Source organism: Bos indicus x Bos taurus, chromosome 3 (genome assembly GCF_003369695.1).
Source record: "Bos indicus x Bos taurus breed Angus x Brahman F1 hybrid chromosome 3, Bos_hybrid_MaternalHap_v2.0, whole genome shotgun sequence".
In the NCBI taxonomy this organism is placed as follows: domain Eukaryota; kingdom Metazoa; phylum Chordata; class Mammalia; order Artiodactyla; family Bovidae; genus Bos; species Bos indicus x Bos taurus.
This window is the reverse complement of record NC_040078.1, coordinates 118436196-118460462: the sequence shown is the minus strand read 5'-3', so window position 1 is coordinate 118460462 and position 24267 is coordinate 118436196. Positions and strand designations below refer to the sequence as shown.

At 54.7% G+C, this 24267-nt stretch overlaps 1 protein-coding gene across 5 annotated transcripts in view; it reads left to right on the top strand.

The window, feature by feature from the left end:
- The window catches only part of HDAC4 (histone deacetylase 4), a 296637-nt gene that overhangs the window by 163283 nt on the left and 109087 nt on the right, over window positions 1-24267 (top strand). For all 5 annotated transcript variants that reach the window (XM_027538100.1, XM_027538103.1, XM_027538102.1 and 2 more), the window contains exon 4: window positions 20573-20817. In XM_027538100.1, the coding sequence (XP_027393901.1) occupies window positions 20573-20817 (245 nt within the window). The remainder of the gene's footprint in view (window positions 1-20572; window positions 20818-24267) is intronic.

Genomic DNA, 24267 nt, shown 5'->3' with positions numbered 1-24267 from the left:
ACTTTCTGATTTTGCTAGTTACAGTGTTATTTTTTGTTCAGGCTATTCTGTTTATAATATATAAATGATATAGTTCAGTTCAGTTGCTCAGTCATGTCCAACTCTTTTTGACCCCATGAACTGCAGCACACCAGGCCTCCCTGTCCATCACCAACTCCCGGAGTTCACTCAAACTCACGTCCATCAAGTCGGTGATGCCATCCAGCCATCTCATCCTCTGTCGTCCCCTTCTCCTGCCTCCAATCCCTCCCAGCATGAGAGTCTTCCAATGAGTCAACTCTTCGCATGAGGTGGCCAAAGTACTGGAGTTTCAGCTTTAGCATCATTCCTTCCAAAGAACACCCAGGGCTGATCTCCTTTAGAATGGACTGGTTGGATCTCCTTGCAGTCCAAGGGACTCTCAAGGGTATTCTCCAACACCACAGTCCTTACTGTCTACCATTTGCTGATTTATTAACCTTAAAGCAGTATTGGCAATTCCTGAGAAAGCTGAGAAAATGAAAATACATTGTTCCTTCTCCAACACCTTGGTTTGTTTCATTATAACTCTGTACAATGTGAGGAACTTTAAGTTAACCCCGAGGTGTCTAGCAGTAGGGCCCAAAGATCCCGTCGGCTGGGTCCTCACCGAGGTGAGGAGGGCACCCTGCTCTTTGGGGCGATGCTGCCGGCCGCCGGGCCGGGCCAGTGGGGCCACCCTGCGTGCTCCCTCCTGCCCGAGCCTCGCTGGTGGCCCAGTCCTCAGGGTGGCCACGGGGTTCCGTTTGTGCGTGGAGAGTTTTCAGTGTACCCCTCTTGGGGGTGATATGCTGGTGGGGGGGGACAGCCTGAAGCGGAGCCTTGTTTAGACACATCTTCTGTCACTTCTCTTCAACCACACCAGGGATTGTGGCGTTTAGGCATCGTTGAGGGTCCAGGTCCCCAGACAGACCTTCTTTCGTGTGCCGGCTCCGCCTCTGCTGAGCAGACGCGTAAGGATTGAAAACCAGAGCTTCCCTGGTGGCTCAGTGGTAGAGAACCCGCCTGCAAAGCAGCAGACGAGGGTTTGATCCCTGGGTGGGGAAGATCCCCTGGAGAGGGAAATGGCAATCCACTCCAGTGTTCTTGCTTGGAGAATCCCAGGGACAGGGAGCCTGGCGGGCAAAGCCCACGGGGTCGCAAAAGTGAGACAGGACGTAGCAACTGAACCATCGCCAAGCAGCCCGCTGGAGGTTCTGAAGGCCGAGTCATCAGTGGGAGGGGCTGCAAAAGCTGTGGGTGTCAGAGCGTCTCGTCCAGGAGGCCAGACACTGCCCTGTTCAGGCGCCCACGACGCACAGGTGTAAATACTCAGCGGATGCCCTGTCATCAGCTCTGTTTGTTCCAAGGGCAGTGCGAGTACAATCTGATCACTTAGAGCCAATGCGTTCTGGAGGCTGTTTCTGTTTTCCTCTGAGAGTAAATGCATGTATTGTGCTGAGTTGCTTCAGTCGCGTCTGACTCTTTGCAACCCTTCACACCAAAGCCCACCAGATTTCTCAGTCCATGGAATTCTCCAGGCAAGCATACTGCAATGGGTGGCCGTTTCCTTCTTCAGGAGATCTTCCCGACCCAGGGATCGAACCCTAATCTCCTGCATGGCAGACAAATTCCTTACTGCTGAGCCACCAGGGAAAGCAGGGAAGGAGTTCTATCCTGACGATTATAGAGTCTGCACCATGGCAGCGTGTCTTGCCTTTCTACTTGTATTGTTAACCCCTCAGCCAGCTCCTCTGCAGTGGTGTTGCCTGGAATCTTGTCTCAGTCAGCATTCACCTTTAAAAGCAATACTTGCTGTATTTTTTTTTTTTTTAAGAAATCCCCTTTTCAGGCTAAAGAAATTTTATTCACAGTTTGCTAAAGGCTTTTTATAATGAATAGTTGTTGGATTATATAATATGCTTATTTTTATTATGATGAAGTCATTATTAATGCAGTGAATTACATTTATACATGTTCTTTAGAGATGTTGCATTCTCATTGTAAAATGCTGCATGTTTTGGTCAATTATCATTTTTTGATTTTTCTTTTTTTTTTTTTGTAGACTGCTGGATTAAGCTTGCTAATAATTCATTTGGGAATTTTGTAGCTGTATTCATGGCCAGGATTGTAATTTTTCTTTTTTATAATGTCTTTGGTTTTTGTAACAAAGTTTTATACTAGCTTCACAGAGGATGAGCATATTTTTCTAGAAGTGTGTCTATTTCTGTAGGTTTTTTAATTGACTGGCTTCAAGTTTGTCATTGTATTTTCCATTTCTGCTATATCTGAATTTTGGTGACCTCTTACATTCCTAATGTTTAAGTCTGTGCTTTACTCTCATTTTCTAAGTCACTCTTATCAGAAGTTAGTCTATTTTATTGATCTTTTCAAAGAACCAGCTTCTAATTGTGTTGCTGTATAATGTATAAGGGTGATGGACATTTTCCGTTCATCTATGTATTTACTCTCTCCTCCCATCTGTTTTCCTTGGGTTTATTCTAGAGTTTTTTCTAAAGATACATCTTTCTAGCTTATGAATTATATCCTTATTATTGGCAAGTATAATCATTTAAGTTTGTCAGTTTCCTCCAAGTAAGACCAGAAACTTTCAAGTTACTACAGGTAATTTTTTTCATTATCTTTCCGTTCTGCTTATTTTTAAGTGGTTGTTAGGATTTCCTGTTTGACTCAGAAGATATTTAGAAATGTAATTAAAAATTTCTTTTTAATTTTGTATCATAAAAAAATTTTAGACACATTCAGAAGCAGAATGACAAGTAGCCGGGCTCCTCACGTCCTATGAGCCAACTTGGCAGAGTCAGGTCCTGCCCAGCCGTGTTTGGCCAGTGCCCCACCTCACCTCTTAGCTCCAACCATGGATGTTATGAATCCCACTCAGTATATCATATCATCTATAACTATTCCAGGGCCTGCATCTCTAAAAGACAGGGATCTTCTTGTTTTCAAAATATGTACCATACCATTTTCATATTAATGCAGTACTTGGATGCAATCTCAAAAATGACAGGATGATCTCTGGGATGATCTCTGTTCATTTCCCAGGCAAACCATTCAATATCACAGTAATCTAAGTCTCTGCCCCAACCAGTAATGCTGAAGAAGCTGAAGTTGAATGGTTCTATGAAGACCTACAAGACCTTTTAGAACTAACACCCAGTAAAGATGTCCTTTTCATTATAGGGGACTGGAATGCAAAAGTAGGAAGTCAAGAAACACCTGGAGTAATAGGCAAATTTGGCCTTGGAGTACAAAATGAAGCAGGGCAAAGGTTAACAGTTTTGCCAAGAGAACGCACTGGTCATAGCAAACACCCTCTTCCAACAACACAAGAGAAGACTCTACACATGGACATCACTAGATGGTCAACACCGAAATCAGATTGATTATATTCTTTGCAGCCAAAGATGGCAAAGCTCTATACAGTCAACAAAAACAAGACCAGGAGCTGACTGTGGCTCAGATCATGAACTCCATATTGGCAAATTCAGACTTAAATTGAAGAAAGTACGGAAAACCTCTAGACAATTCAGGTATGACCTAAATCCAATCCCTTATGATTATACAGTGGAAGTGACAAACAGATTCAGGGGATTAGATCTGATGAAATGCCTGAAGAAATATGGACGGAGGTTCGTGACATTGTACAGGAGACAGGGATCAAAACCATCCCCAAGAAAAAGAAATGCAAAAAGGCAAAATGGCTGTCTGAGGAGGCCTTACAAATAGCTGAGAAAAGAAGAGAAGTGAAAGGAAAACGAGAAAAGGAAAGATATATATCCATCTGAATGCAGAGTTCCAAAGAATAGCAAGGAGAGACAAGAAAGCCTTCCTCGGCAATCAATGCAAAGAAATAGAGGAAAATAATAGAATGGGAAAGACTGAAGATCTCTTCAAGAAAATTAGAGATACCAAGGAAACATTTCATGCAAAGATGGGCACAATAAAGGACAGAAATGGTATGAACCTAGCAGAAGAAGAAGAAATTAAGAAGAGGTGGCAAGAATACACAGAAGAACTGAACAAAAAAGATCTTCATGACCCAGATAATCACGATGGTGTGACCACTCACCTAGAACCAGACAGACATCCTGGAATGTAAAGTCAAGTGGGCCTTAGAAAGCATCACTACAAACAAAGCTAGTGGAGGTGATGGAATTCCAGCTGAGCTTTTTCCAGTCCTAAAAGATTATGCTGTGAAAGTACTGCACTCAATATGCCAGCAAATTTGGAAAACTCAGCAGTGGCCACAGGACTGGAAAAGGTCAGTTTTCATTCCAATCCCAAAGAAAGGCAATGCCAAAGAATGCTCAAACTACCGCACAATTGCACTCATCTCACACGCTAGCAAAGTAATGCTTAAAATTCTCCAAGCCAGGCTTCAATAGCATGTGAACCATGAATTTCCAGATGTTCAAGCTGGATTTAGAAAAGGCAGAGGAACCAGAGATCAAATTGCCAACATCCGGTGGATCATCAACAAAGCAAGCGAGTTCCAGAAAAACATCTACTTCTGCTTTATTGTCTACGCCAAAGCCTTTGACTGTGTGGATTACAACAAATGTGGAAAATTCTGAAAGAGATGGGAATAGCAGACCACCTGACCTGCTTCTTGAGAAACCTGTACGCAGATCAGGAAGCAACAGTTAGAACTGGACATGGAACAACAGACTGGTTCCAAATTAGGAAAGGAGTACATCAAGGCTGTATATTGTCACCCTGCTTATTTAACCTATATGCAGAGCACATCATGCAAAACGCTGGGCTGGATGAAGCACGAGCTGGAATCAAGATTGCTAGGAGAAATATTAATAACCTCAGATATGCAGATAACACCACCCTTATGGCAGAAAGTGAAGAAGAACTAAAGAGCCTCTTGATGCAAGTAAAAGAGGAGAGAGAAAAAGTTGGCTTAAAACTCAACATTCAGAAAAACAAGATCATGGCATCTGGTCCCATTACGTCATGACAAATAGATGGGGAAACAATGGAAACAGTGGCAGACTTTATTTTGGGGGGCTCCAAAATCACTGCAGATGGTGATTGCAGCCATGAAATTAAAAGACGCTTACTCCTTAGAAGGAAAGTTATGACCAACCTAGACAGCATATTAAAAAACAGAGACGTTACTTTGCCAACAAAGGTCCCTCCAGTCAAGGCTATAGTTTTTCCAGTGGTCATGTATGGATATGAGAGTTGGACTAAGAAGAAAGCTGAGCACCGAAGAATTGATGCTTTTGAACTGTGGTTTTGGAGAAGACTCTTGAGAGTCCCTTGGACTTCAAGGAGATCCAACCAGTCTATCCTAACGGAAATCAGTCCTGGGTGTTCATTGGAAGGTCTGATGCTGAAGCTGAAACTCCAATACTTTGGCTACCTGATATAAAGAACTGACTCATTGGAAAAGACCCTGATGCTGGGAAAGATTATAGGTGGAAGGAGAAGGGGACGACAGAGGCTGAGATGGTTGACTGGCATCAGTGACTCAGTGGACATGAGTTTGAGTAAATTCCGGGAGTTGGTGATGGACAGGGAAGCCTGGTGTGCTGCAGTCCATGGGGTTGCAAAGAGTCAGACACAGCTGAGCGAATGAAGTGAACGGAACAATCCTTTAGCTTTATTCAGTGTTCACCTAGTGTTTATATGTTCCTGATACAAGTTTGTGTATGTGTTAATTTAAGTAAAATTGATCTACAAACCTGTGTTGGTTCCAGGTACAGAACACAGTAATTCCCTGGTTCTATACATTAAAAAATGTCCTCATGATAAGTCTAGTTACCACTTGTCACCATAGAAAGATACAGTAAGTCCCCTACATACAGACCTTCAAGTTGTGAACTTTCAAAGATGCAAATCTACTCTCCGTCAGCGTCAGGCGTGCGTGAGACAGCAGCTCGCCCCCCGTCTCCTGCTGCTGACGCCCCTTTGGCTCTACCATCTCCCCTCCTCTCCCTCCTCCCGTCAGTAACCGTTCTTCCCTGTTCTTTCCAGGCCAGGCCCTGTGTGCCGGCTGCTGTGTTGGACTGCTGCGCTTTTCAAGGTGCTGAGCTGTGGAGTGGAAGGAGTCTTGCTTGTTTTTCCCTGTGTTATGTGTGAGACGTGTCATAAAGCTGTAACAGTGCAGCACTACAGAGCTGGCTGTTAGGCGGGCACCCAGGCTCCCGTGGCTCAACCTGGGAACACAGTCTGGGAACGGAACTTGCTCGTGTGTGGGCCTTGCTGTACTGCCGTCTCACTGACTGTCCCCTGCGGCCGCCGTTACAGCCCTGTGACTGACTGAATCTGCGCGTCTGGATCTTGCACCTCCCTCACCTGTTGCACACCCCCCAGCCTCCTTCCCCTCTCGCGCCCACCAGTTTGTTCTTATCTTTGAGTCTGTTTCTGTTACGTCTGTTCATTTTTGTTTTTAGAGTTCACATGTGTGAAGTCATGTGGTTTTTGCCTTTCTCTGCCTGACTTACTTCACCTAGTATGATATCCTCTAGGTTCATCCGCGTTTTCACAAATGACAAGATTTTCTTCTTTCCTATGGCTGAAGTTCCATTGTATTTGTATACCGCCTCCTCTTTATCCCCTGTCGCGGCTTCACGGCTATCCTGGTTTGCCTGATAGCTCAGTTCGTAAAGAATCCGCCTGCAATGCAGGAGACCCTGGTTCAGTTCCTGGGTCGGGAAGATCCCCTGGAGAAGGGACAGGCTACCCACTCCGGTATTCTTGGGCTTCCCTTGTGGCTCAGCTGGTAAAGAATCCACCTGTGATGCGGCAGACCTGGGTTCGATCCCTGGGTTGGGAAGATCCCCTGGAGAAGGGAAATGCTACCCACTCCAGTATTCTGGCCTGGAGAATTCCATGGGATGTATAGTGTGTGAGATCACAAAGAGTCGGATACGACTCAGCGACTCTCACTTCACTTCTTTATCCCTTCACCCTGATGGTGTTTAAAGCACATGTCTCTTTATTTCATTGTTTGACACGAGGTCTATTTAATGTTCGTGCGTGGTGGCTGGTCTGTCCCCAGCTCATCTGTAAGATCCCTCCTGCCTTTTTTTTGAGCTTTGCAGTCTATCTCTGAAGATACTGGCTTGTCTGTCCTGCAGGGTCTCCCTGGGTTCTAGATTTCGCTTGATTTCCTCCCTGAGTTGTCATTTAAAGCGGACCTCTCTTGCCTGAGTTTCCTGTCCGTCAGTGGTTAGACCTGGAGGTTTGATCAGAGTCCGTTGTGATTATTTCTGGCCGGAGTCTAGGTGCAGGCGTGTACATCCATTGGGAGGACCAGCTCTGTGTGTGTAGGTGGGGGCGCTTAGCAGCCTCGTGTCTTTTTCTTTCTCCTTAAAATCATTTCCTGACCTAGCCACACCCCCCGCCACTGCCCTGAGGGCCCGCCTCGTGGTCTCCGGCAGGTCTGTGTGGCAGCCTGTGAGCCTCTGTCTTCTACCTCCACCCCTATGGGGGCAGGGGTCCCAGGGCCCTGGGGCGCTGCAGCCTCCCCACGGCCCCAGGGTTTCCTCCGTGGCTTCACCCACACGTTGGACGCTGCCGTCCACCTCCTTGCTGTTTGTGTGGACTCGTTTCTGTGTGTGTTGGGTTCTCCACTCGCCGTTCCTCCCGCGTCTCAGACTCGCCGTGGGTTCTTCCTTCCCCGAGGGCTCATCGGTGCACCTGCAGCCTTCTCAGTCTGATGTGGCCCCGTCTGTGTGTGCTCTGCATGCAGTCGTGACCGCCGCTTCCCAGCACATGGTTCTGGCTTGGCAGGCGCTCCTCTGCTCTCGGAGCTGGCTCGCTGTTCTCTGGCCGTTTCCTCGTCAGCAGCTTGCTCATCCTCAGGGTCCGCTGGCCCTCTTCTCGCGAGTCTGCGGTTCCGCTTGGAAACTGTCTTGATTACTGCCGTTTGCTGGGGTCCCTGCTTGGTTGTGCCTTCCGTGTCTCCCACCAGTTCTGGAAATGCTCAGCCATCTGTCTTAGGTGCTGCCTCTGACCTCCGACCTTCTCTGCGGGGAGAGGGCGTGCCCACACTTTGGAACCCGCTGCTGGGCCTGAAACACAGGCTGTACCCTCCCTGCTGGCGGTGGGGCTGCCGCGCTGCAGGTGCCCAGGGGCCCGGGCCGGGGAATGGGGCAGGTGGGGTGGGTGAGAAGGGAGTGGAAGGGCCTCGATGGTCTGCTTTTGCAGAACTGTGAGATGACCTGGATTCTGCCCCATTGTCTGAGTTCTCTCCCCTGCGTGCTCCCGTCCTACAAAGGCCTTTTTATTTCTTTGACAATAGGAGAGAAGGGGGCGGAGGGGGCCCTGACCTACACTCCTCAGCAGCTGCCGTGGGATCAGCACCCCGCCCTGAGATGAGGCTGGTGCTTGTTCTCTGTCTGCATCAAATACACGCCCTTTCATTCATTGTGAAGCCATTGTGTCTCCATATCCTGTTCCCATCCTTTAAGTTGAGAAGCTGTCTTGGCTCCATGTCTGGGGGACCCGGGGCCCCTCGCTCGCACTGCGGGCCTGCCCTCCGGGGCCTCCGCCCCTGGTGTGCTGGAACCTGAGCCTGGGTGCTGTGGACGCCTGTCCCCAGGCGCGTTCGTGCCTCAGCCTTCGGTTGTCACGTGGCAGATGCTGAGGGCCGGCTTGCGCCCTCCTGGGGTCTCCTGCATCCTGACCACCAGGTCTTGCCTTGGGTCTTCACCACCCTCAGTGATGTCACCTTCTGGGCCCACTTTAGAGGGAGGGCGATCAGCAGCTCGGGAGACAGACGGACTCAGCTCAGCCCACCGCACCCAGACACCCCTCCCGCCAGGTCAGCTCCCCTGGAGTCTTCTCCCTGCATTCACACTGCCATGGGGTCGCCCGGCTCGAGGCTGTGTCTTGGCTCTCGATGGACGCTGGTCACATGCAGGGCCCCTGGGCGGCCGCTGGTCCTCATGGGGATTTGGACTCACATTAGCCCTGAACCCCACACTGGACCTTTGAGACCAGGTGCCTGTGCCGGGGGCCCAGCCTCTTCTCTCTCAGTAGCATTACCTGGACACACGTCCTGGTGCCTAGAAGTGGGGCCCTGGGCCTGCTTTCCACGAGGGGTCCCACCTCCCGCCAGCTGTTCCCTGACCGGGTCCTCGCTGGTGTCTGCAGACATGCAGGCACAGTGGGGACCTCGAAGAGGAGGATCATGGCGGCTGCAGGAGAGGCCCTCACGGTGGTGGGTGAGGGGTGGCCAGGCCTCGGTGCGCTGATGGCCTTGGACTCTCCGCCAGGGAGAAGCCGTTGAAAACTTGGCGCTTGGGGAGGAGGTGTGAGTGAGTGAAGGTGAAACCCAGCTTAGGGGAAGAGACAATGGAGTAAAACATTACCTGGTGTTGATGGTGACTTGTTCTTTTTGGCGGCGGAAGTGAGCCATCAGGAACGTGCTGTTTGCATCTCTGCTCGGCAGCCAGGTCTGCTTGGCGGTGCTGGTCAGCCTGTTTCCCGGGACCGGGTGGGTGGTGCAGACCCGGGCTGGCTGCACCCTTGGGGCTATGTCTCGGCCATGAGCAGGGGCTCTTGGAGCGGACCCCTGTGCGTCCTTCAGGAAAAGTAGAGGCTTTTCTTCGCTGGAAAGCACGGGCCTATGGGGTGCTGGAGCAAGCTGGCGATCCTGGGGGGACGCCCAGCCCTTGGTCAGGAAAGAATCCACAGGTGGAGCCGTGGGCAGGGACTTAAGGGGTCCGCTGGCCCTGATGGGGGGAGTGCTCTCAGAGCCCCAGAGCGTGCGTACTTGGGCTGCAGGGGGCCTGATCACCCGAGTGCTCCTGGAGCCCCAGGCACCCCGAGCACAGCAGCTGAGCAGGGCCCAGCCTCCACGGCTCCCAAGTCCCCAAGCCGCTCACACCACCCCACCTAAGAACCACAGTCCCACCCCAGGGTGACCTGTGCCAACCCGCCTGAGAACCACAGCCCCAGGGTGACCTGTGCCGCCCTGCCTGAGAACCAGAGCCCCAGGGTGACCTGTGCCACCCAAACTGAGAACCACTGCCCCAGGGTGACCTGTGCCCCCGCCTGAGAACCAGAGCCCCAGGGTGACCTGTGCCCCCGCCTGAGAACATCCCCCTGTGCCCCCTCCTCCTGGCTCTTCCCGTGGGCATCCCGTCGCCCGTGGTTAGTGTCCAGTTCCAAGTTTGCCATGACACTTGCTGCGTAGCCTCGGGCATGTCACTTAGACTCTCTGAGCTTGCTTCCCTGCTTGTCCGTGGGGATGAGCTGGCACCCACCTGTGTCCTGCAGGGTCCCTGTTGACACGTGAAGCTAGCCCAGGCCAGCAGCCTGCAGAGGTGTCGTCCGCAGCGACTCAGGGCCGACCTGGGGGCTTGCGTGTCTGCCCCCGACGCCCCCTCCTGCGTTCGGCTTGAGGCACTTGCCCTGCTGCGGCCTGTCTCTGCTTGCTTTTGAAGTGTAACCCACTGCCCTCTTGTCTGGAGGCAGAGCCTGGGCCGACCAGGGCCTGAAGGTGCATGCTGCTGCCTCGTGGCATGCAGGTGTGTGCAAGGCACCCACATGGAGAAAGCGGCTCAGAGGCGCTGTGCGTCGCCTCTCTCCCCGCCCCAGGCCAGGTGCAAAGAGCCTTCCCATGTAACACGTGGATGAAGTGTGAGTCGCTCCGTCCTGTCTGACTCTGTGTGACCCCCTGGACTGTAGCCCACCAGGCTCCTCTGTCCATGGGATTCTCCAGGCAAGAACATTGGAGTGGGTTGCCATTTCCTTCTCCAATGCATGAAAGTGAAGAGTGAAAGTGAAGTCGCTCAGTCGTGTCCGACTCTAGTGACCCCATGGACTGCAGGCACCAGGCTCCTCTGTCCCTGGGATTCTCCAGGCAGGAACACTGGAGTGGGTGCCATCGCCTTCTCCGATAAATACCACTGTATATGTTTATTTCTTTACATTCTGATCTCGGCTGAAAACAAAACAATATAAACATAATAGTATGTTCTTGCTCCATACTACTTGTTATTTATTTTTATTTTTCAAGCATAATTTATATTCTCCTGAGTTGCTCACATAAGCTCATTTCTTTGGCATTGCCTGTGTACATACATGTGAATGAGGCAAAAAAGCAGGGAGAGCCATACCCGTCTACATGAGAAGCTGAGATGGGACCACTTGGCTTGTTTACCTTCCCTACAGAATATTTTTAAATGTTTACGTTAAAAAGCACTTCTGACTTCTCTACCTCATTTCCCCTTTATACACACACACACAGTATTAAACAGAATAATTGTAATTCAGTTAAGAGCACCTTTGGGGAAAATGATGCTGCATATAAATCAGTATTTTGAATGGAACTTGATTATGACTGTTCAGCCGTTTTGAATGATATTTCTAATAAGTTATGCACCCAAAGTTCCATGGTGAGCTGACAGATTGAACACATAGATCTAATTTCACTCACTCCTGAAATTCACAAAAGCTCCAGTAAGGATATACACATTATAAACTGTGGCAACCAAAACCCAGATTGTGGTCTCCGTGTTTCCCACTGAAGGAGCCCAGGTGCCCCTGGGGACCAGGAAGTGCAGGGGCATTTCGGGACAGCTGTCACAGCCACACTGAGGGCTGTCCCCAGGGCCGCTGGTGGGTTCTGGGTGACCTGGTGCCATCACGCAGGCTGCCCAAGGACGCGTGTGAGCATCAGGACAGGACTGCAGAGGCTCGGTTCACTGCGATCCCGAAGCCAGACTCAGTGCGGCCAGCTCAGTATTGTTGAAAATTGGCAAATAAAAGATCGTCAAGCACTGGCCCTGCCTCTCTGCTAAAAGCTGTCTGTGGGGATAACGTGACAGTTGACTCGGGGCCCTTTCTCCCCTGGCCAGCAGCTCAGGACTGGCAGATGGGGCTAGAAGGGCCGTGTTGACAGGCCCGACAGCATCATCAGGGAACCCCTTAGCTGCTGGCAACACAGGAGCCCGGCAGACACAGGACCGTCTTGGGGGGGCGGCCCTGCTGGGAACTGGAGCTGCGTCCCCCGGGACTCCAGACCCATTTCTGCTCCCAGGGAATGCGTCATGTGGATCTGCACCTCAGGTGCAGTCAGCACGGGACGGGTGACCAGAGTCTTCAGCCCGTCAGCTGGAGAGGGTGCAGGCATGAGGGAGAAGAAGGGGGATCTTTAGGTCACAGAGAATGCACAGACTGTGTCAGCCAATTGCGGCGTACAGACCTTGCTGAATCTTGATTTGTTTTTGGCTGCACAGGATCCTTGTTGCACCGCGTTTTCCTTCTCACAGATTCTCGAGCTGTGGCTCGATGGCTTAGTTGCCCCATGGCATATGGGATTGTCGTTCTCTTGACCAAGGATCAGACCCACATCCTCTGCATTGCAAAGCAGATTCTTAACCACCGGACCAGTAGGGAAGTCCCCGGTTGAATCTTGAGTTGAATGAAGTCTCAGAAATGTATATGAGACTCTAAAAAAAATGATAATACTTTCGGGCTATTTGATAGCATCATGGAGTTGTTAATTTATTTGGGCAGGTTGACTGTTTTCTTAAGAGTTTATTTAGGGATACCACAGTCCTTATGAGTAAAGCGCTCTGCTGGCGGGTCGGCTTCAGGATAATCTAGAAGGAAGGGCTGGCCACAGGGCAGCAGTTGTTGGGAGCTGGCTGATGGATCCTTGGGAGGCGATTACACCATTTTCGGTGGCTTTGTGTTTTTTTTTTTTTTAATTTTCCCTAAAAAATTGTCTATCTATATCTGTATTCCAGAGAAAGGTCATCAGCTCACAAAGGTAGGGGAAACAGGGATTTCCCTGGTGGCCCAGTGGCTGAGACTCTGCGCTCCTAATGCAGGGGGCCCAGGTTCAATCCCTGGTCAGGGAAGTAGATCCCACCTGTCCCAGTGAAGATCAAAGACCCCGCGTGCTGCTACAAAGACCCAGTGCAGCCAGACCTGTAAGGGGCATTCAAAAAAACAGGATGGGGAACAGACAAGGACACAGCATCAACAACTGTCTGGAAGGTAGAAATTGAAGTCACAGGTCACACTGGATTTGGCAGTTTGGGCAGAAAAAACCAGACTGCACGCCACCCACGGGTGCAGCCAAGATCCCAGTGGGTGGACGCCACGGCATCCTTGGGAAGCAGCCCCACATCCTGCCTCCAGGACAGGACTGGGGCAGGAGGGGGCCGGGCCGAGTGGAGTGGAGGCTGGAGGGCAACAGGCACAGCACGCACGCCCTCCGCAACAGCCTCCTGCCCTGCGGCTCCGGGTGCCTCAGCCCCACCCAGCGAAGCTCAGCCTTGAGTCCCCTCTCCGCTCGCAGCTTAGGATCCTTGCCTCCACTCGTCCTCAGGGACACAGCCACAGAAAATACACAAAACTCAGTGAGAAACTTAGAAAATACATTTAAGGGAATCTTGAATAGAGTTCAGCATTGGACACAGAAAACGGGGGAGAAGCAGAAAGAAAATCAGTGATTGTTGCAGATTTACCACCAGGTACTGGAAGTTCCTGAAGGGGAAAACAGAGGAAAGGGCGATGGTCCGCACGATGACCCAGGGAGATGCCCCACGCTGGAGGCCTGAGCTGCCAAACTGGACAGGCAGCCTGGAGCTCCGCGGCAGGTAAGGGAAGACTCTCGCTTCCAGAGCCTCCTGCTCAGACGCGGTGGCCAGGAGCTGGTCTGCCAGAGGGAGAGCAAAGGGCACGCGTCCAGAGTCAGAGCAGCTCCTCACTTCTCAGTAACAGTCTTGGGAACAAGGAGGTGGGGACGTTGTCTTCACCGTCCTGGAGGAGGTGACTGCTCGCTGGAGTTCTGTGTGCAGGCAGAGGGACGATGCCTGGACTAGGACGTGAGCACACATTCAGACAGGAAACCATGCGCCTCCTTCCCGAGACACAGGAGGAGGCTGAGTTCCTGCAGGGAGAGAACAGCCCAGAAGGAAGAGGAGTGGAATAAAGGGGCACGAACGCAGACCCTGGGCATCCCTGGGAGGGCCGGGGCCAGCCTCGGGGAGGGGGCAGCTGTGTGGGAGGCGCTGTGGAGGAGCTCTGCAGCCCCTAGGGCATCTGGACCTCCCTGCCTCTCGCCCTCACTCACCTGAGGCCGTGCTTCTCCACGGGGCTCCTGGGCCCCCGCACCTGGAGGGCGCACCTGGAGGACGGGAGGCTGGAGGGCGCACCTGGAGGACAGCTGGCTGGAGGGCGCACCTGGAGGATGCACCTGGAGGACGCACCTGGAGGATGGCTGGCTGGAGGGGGCATCTGGAGGACGGCCGGCTGGAGGACACACCTGGAGGATGGCTGGCTGGAGGGGGCATCTGGAGGACAGCCAGCTGGAGGGCGTACCTGGAGGACGGCCGGCTGGAGGGGGCATCTGGAGGCCGGCCGGCTGGAGGGCGCCCCTGGAGGACGCACCTGGAGGACACACCTGGAGGACGGCCGGCTGGAGGGCGCACCTGGAGGACACACCTGGAGGACGCCCCTGGAGGATGGCCGGCTGGAGGGCGCACGTGGAGGATGCCCCTGGAGGCTGGAGGGCGCACGTGGAGGATGCCCCTGGAGGCCGGCCGGCTGGAGGACGCCCCTGGAGGACAGCCGGCTGGAGGGCACACCTGGAGGACGCACCTGGAGGACGCCCCTGGAGGATGGCCGGCTGGAGGGCGCACGTGGAGGATGCCCCTGGAGGCCGGCCGGCTGGAGGACGCCCCTGGAGGCCGGCCGGCTGGAGGACGCCCCTGGAGGACAGCCGGCTGGAGGGCACACCTGGAGGACGCACCTGGAGGATGGCCAGCTGGAGGGGGCATCTGGAGGACACACCTGGAGGACGCCCCTGGAGGACGGCCGGCTGGAGGGCACACCTGAGGACACACCTGGAGGACGCCCCTGGAGGACGGCCGGCTGGAGGGCGCACCTGAGGACACACCTGGAGGACGCCCCTGGAGGATGGCCGGCTGGAGGGCACACCTGGAGGACGCACCTGGAGGACGGCCGGCTGGAGGGGGCATCTGGAGGACGGCCGGCTGGAGGGTGCACCTGGAGGACACACCTGGAGGACGGCCGGCGGGGCCGGCAGCAGGACGCAGGGAGGTTCTGGTCCCAGTCTTGGTCCCACTGTGGGGGGTGGCCGTGGTTTTCCCAGGGTCACTCTTGGCCTCGCCCCAGAGGAGCTCTTCCTGTCAGCTGTCCTGGAAGCTGAAGCAGCCTGGCCCCAAGACTCTTGTCTTTCCCTGGGGGCCTTCGTCTCGCCTCCCCCCGCCCACCCCCCACAGCTGCTGAGTGCAGAGGACGCATCTAGGGGTGCGTCCTGGAGATTGTGACCACGACATGCGGGGGTGCTGAGCAAAGAGTCAGCACGGGGCTGGGGGCCTGGGGAGCAAGGCGGGGGTGTGCCAGTGTCCCCGGGATGTGTGACATGTTTTGTCATAAAAGTTGAAAACATTTTGAGATAGGTTGTGCTTTTTTAATAGACCCCTGTCCTTTCTCCTGCTCCTCCTCCTCGCCCCCTGCAGGCATCTCTCTCCATCCCTCACACAGGCAGACAAACGTCAGTGTGAGAGGAACTCGTGCTGACACGGATGAAACATCTATTATTGTCCCCTAGATTTGAATGAGCTGTTCTTTACTTGAACAGAGCCTACACTCTGGCCCTGTTTGCTAAAGAACAGACCTTCTCTTTATTTGCTGTCTATATGATGACATGAAATAGTGTTATGAACAGAAGACCCAACCCATGTAATGGAAAATTACAGTGTCCTTTTTTGCCCCCACCCTGATCATTTATTTTTTTAAAAAAATTAGAGACTAGCAGATTTTTTTTCTATTTCTGATTGAGAACTTATAGGTCATGGCCCAGCCTTGCCATTTCTTATTGAAACTCTGAATATAGTCTTTGTGCTTTTACTAACGTCATGAATCTGATTGTATTAATATGTTTCTCAAGGCACAACCTATAAAAGCAATTTTCTACTCTGCCATAAAATATTCATGAGAATACAGGCTTTTTTGTTTTGATGCCGCATTCTTTAAGTAGAGAAAGTCTCATTGTTTTCTTCGGGGCACTTTGGGTCAAAAGCACCAGCAGCTTCTGTTGGGAACTCGTGGCATTTCGGCGAGTTTTTGATACAGAAATAGTCACGGGCATGTCTGACGCACCCTCCAGCGGCGGAATGAATGGGGCTGTGGGTCTGATCCCACAGCTGGGGCTCCGGCCGCCTGAGGGGCCCGCCTGGCCTCCTGAGGCTGAGCTCAGGCGGTGAGAAGCGCCTGGCCTGGGCCCGCGGCCACCCCCGGGCTGGTGCGTGTGTCTCCCAAGGCACCGGAACGGCCAGCGCTGGGCATGGCCTGTCGGGCGGAGGTGACGTCTGGCTTTGCATTCTCTTTGCGTGGGACTTTCTTTAGCAGAGGATGAAGTCTTATGTGAAACCTCAAAAAGGGAAATCCAGCAGGCCTCGCCTCCCTTTCTCGCAGTAAATGGTGAGGACAGCCCATGACCACCCCCCGCCCCCGGCCTGCTCCCCTCTGTTCTCTGCAGACCTGATGGTGTTGCCCGCGGGTCTCCTTGCCATCCCCTCCCTGGGCCCACCGGCTCTGGTGTCTGGAATGACTCGGCGGGGGGGAAGGGGGGGTCCTCCTGATGTTCCCTGCAGCTCCAGACTCAAAGGGAACCCGAGGGAAGGGACAGTGGACACAGGGAACCACGGTCCTCCCCACCCCATCCACGCCGGGGCGCCTGCCACATCCTCCCTTCCCGCCTTCAGCCCCCGCCTCGTCTCTCACACCCAGCACCCTGATGCCGGCCCCTCTGCATCTGAGGCCTGGCCTCCCTCTGCTGCTGGCACCCCCACCTGGGCCTGCAGGGCCCCCGAGGATCTCTGGATGCAGGTCCCATGCCCCAAGCCAGCGGTCCAGGTGCCTCCTGTGTCTCCGCCCCCATGCCTGCCCTCTTAACACTGGCCGTCTGGGTCCTGGCTCCCCGGCCCCTTCCCACTCAGAGCTGCGGCCCCTGTGTGGGCCCTTCCCCGGGGCGTCCCTCAAGCCCTCTGCCCTCTCCTGTCCCTTTGCACGGCAGATCTGCTGCAGGCTGGACTGGGAACAACCCCCCAGCACGCAGCACAGAGCAGCAGGCCCTGGCATTTTTCTGCAGTGAGGGGATGCAGGCATAGGAAACATTTGGCCCATCCTATTTTTGAAGTTAATAAAATGGATCCCTCAAAGTTGTTTTATGTTCAGTTTTTTAAGATGTTAACTATTGGACATTTCTGATCATCTTCCTGACCTCGCCTGTGAAAAATTAGAAATGGAGAGATGGTATGGTACAGTGAGGGCTTCCCTGGCGGCTCCGACAGTAAAGATCCGCCTGCCAATGCAATGCGACTTTGATCCCTGGGTCGGCAAGATCCCCTGGAGGAGGGCCTGGCACCCCACTCCAGGGTGCCTGCCTGAAGAATCCCACGGACAGAGGAGCCTGGCACCCTGCTCCAGCGTTCCTGCCTGAAGAATCCCATGGACAGAGGAGCCTGGCAGGCCACAGCACATGGGGCACCGCTGGATGCGACTGGGTGACTGACAGCAGCAGCGCTTCGCAGGGAGCGGGCAGCGCTCGGGCATCTTCTGCGCAGCGTCTCGGGCTTGGCCTTGTTGCTGCATAACATCTCAGGTCACCTTCACATGTCGCCTAAGGGGTCAGCCCTGCCATCAAAGCAAGTGAGGTGATACTGCTCACAAAAGGCAGGCAATATGGTTATTTCATTAATTCTCTTGGTTTCTTGAGCTAAAATAACGCTCCCTGACCGGATAAGAAGAGTGTCAGAGACACTGCAAGCCAGTCCAGACATATGAACATGGACCCAGATGTGCCCAGTGAAACGGTTGCAGGCTCAGTCTGTCGGTGATTCTGTGTGTGTGCGTGTGTGTGTGTGTGTGTGTGTCTGTAACCCAGGAAGACAAGGTCGGCTTCATCTTTACAAAGTAAAGGCCAGCTAACCTGAGGGGATCTGCCAAGTAACTCACGTGTTAATCCATGAAGGACTAGGCGGGTTAACCGGTTAATGAAGAAAACCTCTTCATCCTCTTCCAGGGAAGCAGAAAGAAGAGCCAGAAAGCCTGCCGTCATACACATCATGATGTTTTCCAGGCAGCATTCAGCGCGGTCATTAGTGAAAGCAGGAAGATGCACAGCCCTTCCCCACCCCCGGGAGAAGGGAAAGCTGAATTTCCTTTAAGACGTCAAGTCACTTTCTCTTTCCTCTGAGTCCCTTTCCTGAGCCCTGCTCCCTGTCTGCCATAACGTTCTATTCCTTAAAATAGAGTCTGAAGCAAATGGAGGAAAATCTTGAGGTTTTATAAAACGGGTGTTGTTTACACAGTTTTTCCATCCTGCTATGTTTCATAATAAAAATGATCAAAGAAAGAAAATAAAGGAAGTCAGCAAGACCTCATCTCTACCAGCTGTGTGTGGTGGGGGTGGGATGGGGCACCGCTGTCGTCTGGGCCTGCTCATGGGAACAGTTACTTGTGTCCGTTTTTGTTAAATATCAAATAAAAAACCCTTCACACATCAAGCCTGACACCCAACTAGAAAAAAACAAATACATTTAAAACAGAGTTTGCACCTCACTGATTTTGGGAAAAACCAAAGAGCTGGTATTTACCCGGGGCTTGTTAGGACTTCAGAGAGAGGAGAATTAGATATTTTCTGGAAAATGATTGAATATTGAGGATTTTCCTCCATTCCCTGGGGCCAGGGCCCGGGCCTTCCTTGCATGCAACCTGCCCTGGGCTCTGGGGGCCTCGGGTGGAATCCAGGCTTAGTTCTGGCAGCGGGGAGAGGGAGGTGGTGACTGCAGGAGCCAGGCCCCTGCTGTCCCAGCCAGCGCCCCACACCCTGCCCAGGTGAGCGAGCCTGAGGTGCGAGGCCACGTGTCGGTTCAGGACACCAGGGCCCCGGGCGTGGGCTCGGGGGCTAGGACCCAGGACTGAGCTGGAGCCAGGCCTCCCCACCTCACTTCGCTCGTCAGCAGAACGGCCGGCAAGGACCTGCCTGTGTGGTGACTGCTGAAATGGGCTATCCCGAGGGGTGGTTCCACTCCTGGGTCATTTTCCTAGAATCCACCAGAACCTAGGTGGGGCCGGCCTGTGGTGTCTCTGACGGTCCACTTACCTCATCAAAAAGCAGTATTTTAGCTTAAGAAAATAAGCACAGAGAATTAACGAAATGGCCATACTGCCTGCCTTTTGTAAGCCCCTCATTTGCCCAGTGGCAGGGGCAGTCAGGGCTGGAGGGCACTTCCAGAGGCACGGGGTTAGATCCAGTCTCACCCTGGGAGACCCTGGGACCAGGTCCAGGCCGTCAGAAGGCCTGACTGCAGAGGGCCTGGGCAGAGGTGCTGCGACGAGGCCCCCTCCTGGGTGGCAATGACTCTGGAGGGGAGACTGGCCCGGGGGCCCTATCTGCTGAGCAGGGTCTCCCCCAGACCTCTGAGCCCCTGGAGGAGAGGCCCAGCCTCCGGCCCTCTGGCCTGTGACTGAGCAGGTTGTGAGCGGGCTTTCTGGTCGAGGCGGGGCCCCGGGGCCTCTGCTGGACTGTCTCCACTTCTGGGGGTCAGAGGGTGTCTCTGACAGAGCCCAGGATGCTCACCCTCAGGGATGCGCCCCAGAGCCTCTCTGGGAAGTCGGAGGCCCACAGCCAGTGGCCCGGCTTTTCTGATACAATCCCGCCCTGAGAGGAGCGCCCACGTGGGGATATTTTGTGAGACCCATAATTGGAGACCTGGTTTCTGCCTCCTCTTCGCTTTTAATTTGGCGTTGATCTACAAGCGTTTAGATCGATTCCGCTTCCGTTTCTAATCAGAGCCAACTCGTGGCTGTTCGTGGGCCACGCCGCCGTGCGATGAAGGCGGTTTGTTTCTTAGCAAAGCACAGAAGTGGTCCTCCTGCAGCATGAGCCGAGCAGGCGATCCGGGGGAGCCTTGCACTGGCTGTCTCCCAGAGGGCGCGCCCGTCACCACGGAAACGCGCTGTGCACCCAGCGCTCCTGTCTGGACCACTTTGAGGGCACACACTGTTCCGTGCGCCCTGCACACAACTCTTCTGTGGCTCCTTGCAAAGGAGAAAAGCACGCGGCTCGCCCCTCTGCCTTCGGGTGGCCAGGGCTCATCAGAGCCTTTTTCCTGCTTGCTCTCTGTGTCGACTTTCAAACACGACGTCAGAAAAGGCCACCGGGCCTGCACCCAGGTCCCTTGAGCGAGCAGGGCCCCTTGGTGCGGGGTGGGGCAGAGGCAGGAGAGCCCGTTTGAGTGTGCATCCCAGTCCGACCTCCTGCTGCCTTCTGCCTGAGGGGTGGGCCTCTCGGAGGAAGAGGGCGGAAGGCCCCTGAGTCCTGCCTTTTGAGCCTGTTGAGCAGGAAGGGGGAGGAGGCATCTGAAGCGAGCAGTGGCTCTCACTGCGTGGGCGTCCCCACTGGTGGCGTGGGTGTCCCCAGTGGCAGCGTGGGCGTCCCTGTGGTGGCGGCATGGGCTCCCGGGGAGGGCAGGCGGGGCCGGGCCAGGACGGCGGGCCACCCGGTCACCAGCGCCTCTGTGCTGTGCTCTCTCCACAGTGGACGTGGCCTCGGCCCTGCCTCTGCCAGTGGCCCCCCCGGGGGTGCCCATGGACCTGCGCCTGGACCACCAGTTTCCGCTGCCCGTGGCGGAGCCGGGCCTCCGCGAGCAGCAGCTGCAGCAGGAGCTCCTGGCGCTCAAGCAGAAGCAGCAGCTGCAGAGACAGATCCTCATCGCTGAGTTCCAGAGGCAGCACGAGCAGCTGTCGCGGCAGCACGAGGCCCAGCTGCACGAGCACATCAAGGTCAGTCCCGGCCTCGGGCCCAGGGCCAGCCCACCATGCACACCCAGATCCCGCCGCCAGGGCCAGCCTGCCACGTGTACCCAGATCCTGCCGCCAGGGCCATCCCGCCATGCGCACCCAGATCCCACTGCCAGGGCCAGCCCGCCACGTGCACCCAGATCCCACCGCCCAGGACCTGCCCGATGGCCCCGGTGCCGGCCCGCTCTGTGCACCCCACGACCCCACCGCCCAGGACCTGCCCGATGGCCCCCGTGCCGGCCCGCTCTGTGCACCCCACGACCCCACCGCCCAGGACCGTCCCCGAGCCCCCAGGCCGGCCCACTGTGCGTGCCTGCGACCCTGCTGCCCAGTACCAAAGCCTGAACCCCGAGCCCCTGGACTGGCCCCCCGTGTGTACCCACGATTCCACAGCCCAGGACAAACCCCGAGCCCACGGGCCGGCCCACTGTGTGTGCCTCAATCCCGCTGCCCAGGACCACCGCCCCAGCCCCCAGGCCGGCCCAACCCGTGTGGCCCTCTATCCCGCCACCCCCGAGCCCCCAGCCCCCGGGCTGGCCCGCCCCGCCTGGCCCTCTATCTTGCGCCCAGGACCACCCCAGTGACCTGCTGCCGGGCTGAGGTTGATGCCTGGGGATGTCCCTCACCGGGCCGTTTATACCTGCGTGGCAGGACGTGGAAGCTGGTTGAAGGGATCCTGGCTGATGTGGCCAAGAGTGGAAACAGCATTTAAAGTCACCCTGTAGAAGCTTAAAGCGGGGGAGCATTCTTATCACTGGACTTCATCTACAAACATATGTTCCTAAGTAGCGACATTACTGGCAAGAAGAAACGACAAAATATTAGCAGTGGTCACCTCTGGGTGAGGTGTTTAGGAATTGTCTTTATTTTCTTCTTGGGACTTGTCCATCTTCTCTCCATTTTTCCCACTAATTTTTTATAATTGGGGGGGAGCTAATATTTACTTTGATTTAGAAGGGATAAGGAAAAAACAAACAATTTTTTCTTTTTGGTATTTACTGCCTGGTGCGTGCTAAGTCGCCTCAGTCATGTTCTTTGCAACCCTATAGACTGTAGCCCCCCAGGCTCCTCTGTCCGTGGGATTCTCCAGGCAAGAATGCTGGAGTGGGTTGCCACGCCCTCCTCCAGGGGATCTTCCTGACCCAGGAACTGAACCCTCATCTTTTGTGTCTCCTGCCTTGGCAGGCAGGTTCTTTACCAGTAGGCCACCTGGGAAGCCCCATTCACTGTCTCACGTATTTACTCTGATCCCAGGTTTTAAAACCAAACGTTCTAGGAAGAAATGTGCACCAGCAAGGCACGGAGAGGTCCCGTCACTTGGTTGGGGGACCACTTACAACGTCTGTGATCACGTGTGTCACCGCACTTAGAACCTTGCTGTTCAGTGGAAATGTGCACACGTTAAAATTCATAGGTAGTTTTACATTTCCTGTAGCCACCTTAAAACACCCAAAGAAACCAGGCTGTGTGAGTGATTTATTGTTATGTAACAAATTACCCAAAAGATTTTTAGCCGCTTGAAATAATGAACGTGTGTTATCGGACAGCTCAGCTCCCGCGGACCGGGAATCTGGGGGCAGCTCGCAGATGGCGGGGCCACGGGGCCTCTTGTGAGGTGTGGTCGGGCGTGGTCAGGGCAGCGGTCTCATCTGAGCACAGGGTCGGGCCTGCAGGCCCCCCTTCCTGGCTCACTCACCTCTTGGTTTGGGGCAGGAGGCCTCAAGTCCTCCTCACCAGGGCTTCCAGGATCCAGGTGACCAAGAAGGAGGTCGCGGTGTCTTCTGGCAAAATCTTGAAGGTGACCCCCACCCCTGCTACGTGGCTCTGCTGTCATAGGCGTCAACCCTCCCGGCAGGGGCCCAGCCAAGGGGTGGACACCAGGAGGCAGGAGTCTTTGGGGGGCCACTGGGGACCTGGCTGCTAAAGGTAAAAGTAATTTCAGGGTATTTTATTTAACCTCGTATTTCTAAAGTGTCACTTCAACCTGTGATCCACATAAGTGGTTGTATCCATGCTGAGTCTGGGTGCACGCCGTGGACCAGACACGTAGAGCCCATTGCCCTGTGGACCAGCTGCACCGGGCCCACCCGTGGTCAGTGGCTGCGGGACTGGGCAGCAGCGATGTGGGAGTTAAGATCCCACGTGGTACGCGGTGCTCCTGAGACGCCCTTCCCTCGGAGACCAGCGCTGCCCGCAGCTGGACGTCACTCGGCCCGGCCTCAGCTTCCTCAGGCACCACCAGCCTGTGCCCCTGGCTTGTGCCCGCTACTGGCGGGCAGAAGGCCTGTGCGCCACCTGTTTGTGCCCTGGCTGCTTGGCGCCTCGCCTGAGGTCCAGGGGCTCAGCAGGGTTGTCGCTGCCACTGCTCCTGTCCACCCCAGCTCCAAGGAGCTGCTGAGGCCAGCGTCCGACAAGCCCAGCAGAGAGCAGCACCCTCCAGAGCTGCTGGAGGCCCAGGCCTCACGGCTTTGCCAGAGAGGTCTGAGCCAGCGAGCGCTCCCGCCTAATCTCGAGATGGCGCTGGTCTCCGTGGAGACGGCCCCCCAGCCATGGTGGTCCTCTGCGTTTTAATCAACACCCTTGGGTTTGGGATGGGTCGGGCGAGGGTCCTTAGAGCCATCGCCATGCCCTTTGCCCCCTGACGCCAAGCACCTGTTCCCCTGCTGCTGGGAGGAGACGGAGCCCCCCGGGGGTGCTCTGTGGGCTGCGGCCTGGACCTGCCCTGCCAGCGTGGGAGCCGAGACCCCATCACGTGCAGGGGGGATGGGTGGGAGGGGCGAAGGAGGGGGTGGGGCTTCCCGCTGAGGCCCCGCTCCAAGGGGGTCTTTGGCCCTGAGCCGCACTGGGTTTGCAGTACTGGGAGGAAGCTCTGGGCCGCTGCGGGATTAGGTCCTCACAGAATCCGTCTAGTTAACTGCCTTTCGGTACCAGCGAGCGCCCCCCGCAGGCTGCCTGATCCGTCTTGTCCTTGAAGCTGCAGCCTCCTTTTCTGTGACTCCCGAAAGCAATCTAAAGAGCCCGCCCCGCCCACTCGCACTGCTGGCCCTGTGATGCGGTTTCCTCTCTTCCTCACCAGCAGGCTTCTTGAACTTTCGCCATCAGACTCCTGCATCTTGATGTCATCTCAGAAGCCTGAAAGGTCAGGGCAGCCCGTCTCTTCCAAGTCCTTTACCCGGCCTCCCAGTGACCTGGGGACCCCCATCTTTAGAGGCAGGGCCCCTCCGCCAAGGGTCCCCCAGCCCCCCAGGCCTTCAGGCCAGAAGCCCGCAGAGAGGATGGGAGCCCCAGAAATGCACTTCAGAAACCTTCTCAAGGTGACGCGTTCTCTGGGCTTTAATTGTTTGTTTCTCCATTTACAGCAGAGATCATTCCTCTGAAGCCATTTAAAACTATGTAACCGTCATCCCATCAGCCGGCCTCTGTTTTGACGAT